The 6,872-nt window shown below is 38.9% G+C and overlaps 1 protein-coding gene across 1 annotated transcript; it reads left to right on the top strand.

Annotated features, from left to right (window-relative positions):
- Nucleotides 1-2,649: 2,649 nt before the first annotated feature.
- On the top strand, nt 2,650-5,843 carry LOC104441133 (putative receptor-like protein kinase At4g00960). Its single transcript, XM_010054140.3, is given in 7 exon segments — nt 2,650-3,298; nt 3,490-3,633; nt 4,086-4,231; nt 4,323-4,533; nt 4,792-5,029; nt 5,231-5,381; nt 5,453-5,843. Coding segments are annotated over 7 exon segments (1,890 nt in total). The 3' UTR covers nt 5,804-5,843.
- The last annotated feature ends 1,029 nt before the right edge of the window (nt 5,844-6,872 follow it).

Here is a 6,872-nt window from a genome sequence, read left to right as displayed (position 1 = left end):
ATCACATTGGTCATGATATCTTACCATTTGTTATGACTAATTGACACTTGTTGTAGCGCGGTGACCACTTGCAATAACCCAATAGATAGAGTAGAAAAAACGATGAAAAGACGTTTGGAGGCTAAGAAACATGTTTGGACCTCTTGACTCCGATATACACTGTCTTGCATTTCTATCCTCCTCCAAAAATATAACTTAAGCATCGAAGGGCCAATTCGGACAAGAAACCCGATCGCCCTAACCTGTGTCCGCGGTTGTAGGTTCAATCAGAGGTGAAAATCTGAATGGATCCTCGGAGACTAAGCTGTGTAGCAACAGTATGGTGCCGTTTGTGGGAAACAGTACGAATAGCTTTGTCGCTTTTCCCAGGGATTTCCTTGCCATTTCTTTGGAAACCTATTATTGCTATGCGTGGACCAACATCCACGAGCAAGCACCTCCGCCATATTCAACCCGATTTCCATCTTCATACCACTGGAACCAAGCTCACCATTAGCATCGATATAATCTTTCTGCAATTAGGAACCCCCCTCCCAAAAAATAATAATAAAAAAAAGACGATTAAGTTGCCTTTCACGACAGATTTATCGAGTTTGTTCTCATTGTCCTGACAATTATTGCCTTTCAAAGATGTTGTGAGGATTGGAATGAAAAATTGCATTATCCGGCATTTTTAGAACTCGAGGTCGAGTTTTTTCATAGAGAAGGAGAATGATGTAGGGGCATATAACAGTTGATTTTCATATGTTATTTAATAGATCTAAGATTTCATTATTTGATATTTTTCTTTAATTTAACGTGATTTTCGAATTTTAGATACTTATTTTAGAGACTTGGGTAATTTTATTTGTCTTTTCGTTCGTTATCTAATCAAAATTCAGATAAGTTATTAGAAATTTTCTTCATTTGTTTGGATGGTTTTTTAATTATCTTTTATCAGTGTTTCTTTAGGACTTCAAACTTTTTATGTTCACGGTATTCTCTTTCCTTAGGTATCTCACATTTGATTATTATGTATTGGTAAAAAATTGAGAGTTTTTTTTTTTTTTTTAAATAATGTGCGCCTTGTGCATGTTACACCTTGTGGGTGTTAAGAGTTCACATTCAGAGCTACATCGCACAAAAAGATGTTGCTTTCTCAAGAATTCTCTTATCTCATGGTGCGATTAGAAGCAAATTGTTAAATCGCCTTCTAGCACAGAAGGTGAGCAATGAGCTTTAGATACTTTCCGAATATTCGTAGCTTTGCTCGCATTGTCACAAATATTGGCTAGGATAATGGATTTTCTTATAGTAATGCCATTCTCAATTGTGCAAACTGTGTATTTTAGAAGGGGACAAACACATTGAAAATGGCTGTCGTCTTATAAACTCACACTATCCTGTTGAAAGGTGCTATGAATATTTTTCCCTTTCTCCCAACCAAGCCTTTTTGCCGCCCATACCAAAAGTCAAGTAAATGTAGGCTGACAAAGGCTACTAAATTTTTCAATGCATGCCTCGCGAGCCATATCTTTATTAATTCCCAATCGAAGTAAGCTTATCCATTTCCGACAATTCAGATTTGATTGGCGGAATATTTTGCACTCGATCGCTCCCTTTCCTTAAGAGGCGACCTTACTTAAGTACATACATCGAGGGTTACGTCACAACGACTTTGATGGGCACGTTCATGTCAAACCGTCGATTTAATAGTCTTGATATCTGTAGAATTTCTGTCCCTTCATTTAGTTAAATATATCTTAGTGAGCTGGAGGAGAGACGTGTCAACAAAGGTGTGCTGGAAAGAATACGCTTGAGGGCTATTGATTATTTTAACCAACACAGTAATGCATTCTTTACGTCGGCTCCCTTTGAAAAACAAATCCAAATGGAGTTTAGTGACATAACAAATAACACGCGAGACGTGCGTACGTATAAAGAAATCCATGCATCGCGGCACTAAATAATGTCTGGAGCTGCAATCAAGATTCGAGTTCTCACACACATTGCCTCAGCTTTCAAACTCTTGGCCAGTAAAGTCCTGCCACCTAAGTTCACTATTGTTGATGTGGAATCCGGTCCGGCGGAGTTGGTCGGGTCTCCGATGAACGGTCCCATTTGCGCCCACAAATAGATAGCTATGCATCCGAGATTGTAATCCGGAGCGGCCCTCCGAAGCTGAAGCCAGTAACTTACGCGTGCCTGGACACCGGGAGCTAACGTTTATTGGAGTTGTCCGTCAAGCGAGTCGCTTTTCCTATCGGTGTCTGGCGGAGTCTATCCCGTATTTTCTAATTGTGGTGACTTTTGTCAATGCACTTACTTTGGATAACAATAAAAATAATCCCACCGTCCACTTTTATCATCACTGTTTCCAGGAATCATCCGCATAGCTGTTACCCAATAGCAAATGTCGAAGTTGTCTGAACTCGACACCTTTATGACAAACAGAATTGACTAATCAATTTCCTTTTTTCCCCCTCCTTACAGCTTGATCTTTCCCCTTCTTCGCTATAAATCAAGGTACATTGCACTCCGTGGTGCTGAAATGAGAGGGAAAGAACTGCCACTTCCAGCCAAGTCCCCCAAAAGAATATGACAAAGCTTTTTGCAATCCTCGTTTTCATGCTTAGCTTTGTGATCTTCAAAACCGAATCAAAAGTTACAATGAGTGAGCATTACTGCTCGAATTCGAGCATTTTCGCTCCAAAAAGCACCTATGGGGCCAACCTCGACCGTCTCCTTGACTCCATCTCCTCTCATGCCGACTCAAGAGGTGGATACTTCAACACGAGTGAAGGGAAGCCAAGCGATGATGGCACTGTGTATGGCAGATTCCTATGCACGGGAGATGTCACCAAGGAAGTGTGCATGGAATGCGTGACAAATGCTAGTGTCAGTATCAAAGAGAAATGTCCTATGGTCAAAGCGGCCATTCTCTGGTACGACGAGTGCATGTTGCAGTATTCGGACCATAACTCCCTTTCAGCCATGGACGAAGAGCATCTTCTGATCGGGTATAATCCGGAGAACGTGAAAGAAAAGCCTGCTGAGTTCATGAATCAATTGAACAAAACAATGAAACAGTTGATAACTCGGGCTGCTCAACGACCCGATGAGAAGTATGCCTTCAGTGAATCAAGGAGCACTCCTCTATACACATTTGCCCAGTGCAGGCCTGATCTCTCAGCGGCTCAATGTGAAGATTGCCTGCAGAATGTGATTTCGATTCTCCTGACAAATCAAACGGAGAAAATCGGGGGCAGAATCTTGCTTCCGAGTTGCTTCGCCAGGTTCGACAAATACCCGCTTCAAGGTAATGAACTCGACTCTTCTTCTTGTTTTTTATTTTTATTTTTATTTTTAAAACTAGTTATAACGCATTTTTGTTCTGTTTTGACCACGTTTGGTGGGACGTAAAACATTTTATTGTCTATGCCATGCATATGCCAGATGCTAAATGTAATGCCATCATACTGATGAAGCCTTCAACTGATTAAATTACAGCCGAAAAGGAAAGGCATTCTTCGTCAAGATTAGTTATCGGGATCACTCCTGCAGCTTCGGCGATCGTGCTACTTTGCGCCGTGCTCTGTTTTGCCCTCAAAAGAGAAAAGAGCAAGAGAAACAATGTCGAAGAAGATCCAATCGGTAACAAATGGGAAAATTTGCACCACAAATCCTTAACTTTATTTACAGAATGCAATGAAGTTCATAGCCTTTTCAATTCATTTAATCAAGTCTTACACCTTTATCAAAATGTGCAATCAAGTTTTAGGCACATTATTTGCTCCAATTAGTCCTTAACCTTTATTAGAAAATACAATGAAGCTCTAAAATTACGTGGAAAAGTGCAACTTAAAGAAACCACTGAAGTACTTTTCGAGTAACACAGCTCATTTTAGGTACTACTAATAGAAATGACTTTACTGCACTTTCAGAAGAGGGTTTATAAATAGGTTGAGTCAACTTAATAGTTTAAGACTCAATTGCATTCCGTATATAAAGTATAGGGCTTCTTATGCAATTTTCCTGTGAGAAATGTCATAGATCTACTTTGCTCGCATATTAGTCTTTCCATTTACAGTTTATTCTTATCGCAGAGTTGATGGCTCATGGTTACTCAGCTGGAAGCGAAATTTCCGAACTCCATTCCCTGCAATTTGATGTGAGTGCAATTGAAGCTGCAACAGGTTACTTCTCAGATCAAAACAAATTAGGGGAAGGTGGATTCGGTCCAGTTTATTGGGTAAGCAGTTTTTAACATGGAGATATGACATGAAGCACTACGCATGTTCTGCCTTTACAGGACGTTTTTGTTCATATTCTGTCTTTTGTAGGGCACACTCCCTTGTGGGAGGAATATTGCAGCAAAAAGGTTGTCTCAAAGCTCGAAACAAGGCACGCAGGAATTCAAAAACGAAGTTGAATTGGTAGCCAAGCTTCAGCATAGAAACCTAGTGAGGCTATTAGGATTTGCCATGGAAAGAGAAGAAACGATACTGGTCTAGGAGCATGTGCCCAACGGAAGCCTTGACCAGTTGCTCTTCGGTTCGTGCCTCCCCTTCATCTTCTTTAAATATTATTCCATTCCTCTCAATTTAGTTATTTCTTTCCAATCCTAGTCACCATCTAATAACATTTCCATGGTATGAGCAAAATTCAGTAGTTATGTCTTGAGGCATTCTTCATACAATTTGATGACGGTTTCAAAAAGAAAATTAAATAGGACAATGACTTGTCAACTAGATTCAGACTTGAAGTTGGGCTTCTTCTGCCTCTAAAATTTACAAATTCTGTCCTACATAGACCCTCAGCAAAGCATACAATTGAATTGGTCGGCGCGCCACAAGATCATGGTTGGGGTGGCACGCGGTCTTCTTTACCTTCATGAAGATTCTCGGCTCCGAATTATCCATCGCGACCTCAAAGCTAGCAACATTTTGCTCGATGACAATATGAACCCTAAAATCTCGGATTTTGGTATGGCTAGGATTTTTGGTGCTGAGCAGACTCAAGGAAGAACAAACAGAATTGTTGGAACTTAGTAAGTCAAATTTCAAAGTACTTCAGTTCATAGTATGAACAACCCGCTGGATAATTTGCAATAATTATGCCAACAAATTCAGAATTTAACTGGACTTTCTAATGCATAGACTATATTGAGCCTTAACATTTTGATCTTTAGGAGAACTATGCTCATTCACAAGAATCTCATCAATGTCTTCCTCTTTGTACTGCTTTGCAGTGGCTATATGTCTCCTGAATATGCCATGTATGGGCAATTTTCAGTAAAATCCGACGTGTTCAGTTTCGGTGTTCTAATGCTTGAGATCATAACTGGCAAGAAGAATCAGTATTCTTACATATCAGATGATGACGCAGGCCTTCTTGACTATGTGAGTAAAGTTTGATCCTACAATTTCGTTTTGTTTTCGTAAATTAATGGCAGTACCAACATATGTTCTAGGTTTGGGAACACTGGAGAAGGAGAGCACCATTGGGAATTGTGGATCCTATAATTAGTGAATCTATCTCAGTAACCGAAGTGATCAGATGTATTCACATTGGCTTGCTCTGTATTCAGAACGACAAAGAAGCACGACCTGCCATGGATACAATTGTTCTTATGCTTAGTAGTGCTGATTCTGTTAGCCTCCCCGTGCCTGAACAACCAGCATTCTTTGTTCCAAGTGTGAAGAACAAACAACAATCTCAACATCCAAACTCGAATGGATCCAGCAAGAAGCTCAACAGCAGCAAGATAATGCCACAATGTTCAGAGACCAGCAGTTGTCTTACTGATGTGGCTCCTCGATAAAGAATGGGAAAAGATGACGGAGCACCCTCGAAATCCACTGATCAATGTACAATTCACGAGCCAAGAGGTCAAAACCAAGTATCGTACAAAGAATGCAAGCTCTCTTTTGCAAGGAACATGATTTTAAGCTCCAAATTACATGAGTGTGTTGAGGTCCAATCTCTATGAGAGTAACCAGAACCATTTAAATAGCAACAAATCGAAGAATAAAGCAGAGAACTCATTCTTCTGTTTTTAATTATAGACATTAAATAAGCATATTTCTCTCAACTTTTTAGTTTATCATGGTTTATTCTTTTTTCCTTCTTCAAGAAATAGAAATGATAGCTCTTGTAACAGCCGAATTCTATAGTTCTGCATATAAACTAGGGATTTTTGTCCATACTAGTATACTTTATTAAATTATAGTAAGCGACAAGAGTTGTTGATAAAGAAATGGATTGATAACCTTTTTTTTTTTTTATAGGTAAATCATTAAAAATTTGCCGACATTTTAGGAAACTATCGACTTTTTTTGACAGTAAGAAGATACCAACTTGCACTAAAATTATAGTTTTTATTTGCTTAACTTACCAACATTAAAAATTTGTGGACTCTTATAGGAAAATAACAATTCTAAATTAGAGTATGGAAAAAGATCACCAATAACACAATTCAGAATTTCTGCAAATATATTAGATACTCTGAAAAAGAACAATTAAGTGCTATTATTTTTGCTTTCACGATACAAATTTATCGTAGTTGTTCTCATTGTCCCGACAGCTTTTGCTCTTATATCTTCTCTTTCTTGAAGGCTACACTTCCTTGTATACAAAATCAAAAGTGAAGTTGAACAAATAGCCAAGCTTCAACATATAACCTAATCAGGTTTATTAGGATTTTCCATGTAAAGGGAAGAAATATTAATAGCCTACAATTGCCAAAGGGAAGCCTCGACCATTGCTTTCAGGTTGCCTCGCTCTTCTTTTCTTTAAAATGATTCCGTTCTTCTCTGCTTCGCTCTTTCTTGCCAATCCTCGATAACCAAGTAGAATTTTGTTTAACATTTTAACAAAAGCTTATATTACAT

This window comes from Eucalyptus grandis, chromosome 4 (assembly GCF_016545825.1).
Source record: "Eucalyptus grandis isolate ANBG69807.140 chromosome 4, ASM1654582v1, whole genome shotgun sequence".
Taxonomy (NCBI): Eukaryota; Viridiplantae; Streptophyta; class Magnoliopsida; order Myrtales; family Myrtaceae; genus Eucalyptus; species Eucalyptus grandis.
This window is presented reverse-complemented; position numbering and strand designations above follow the sequence as displayed.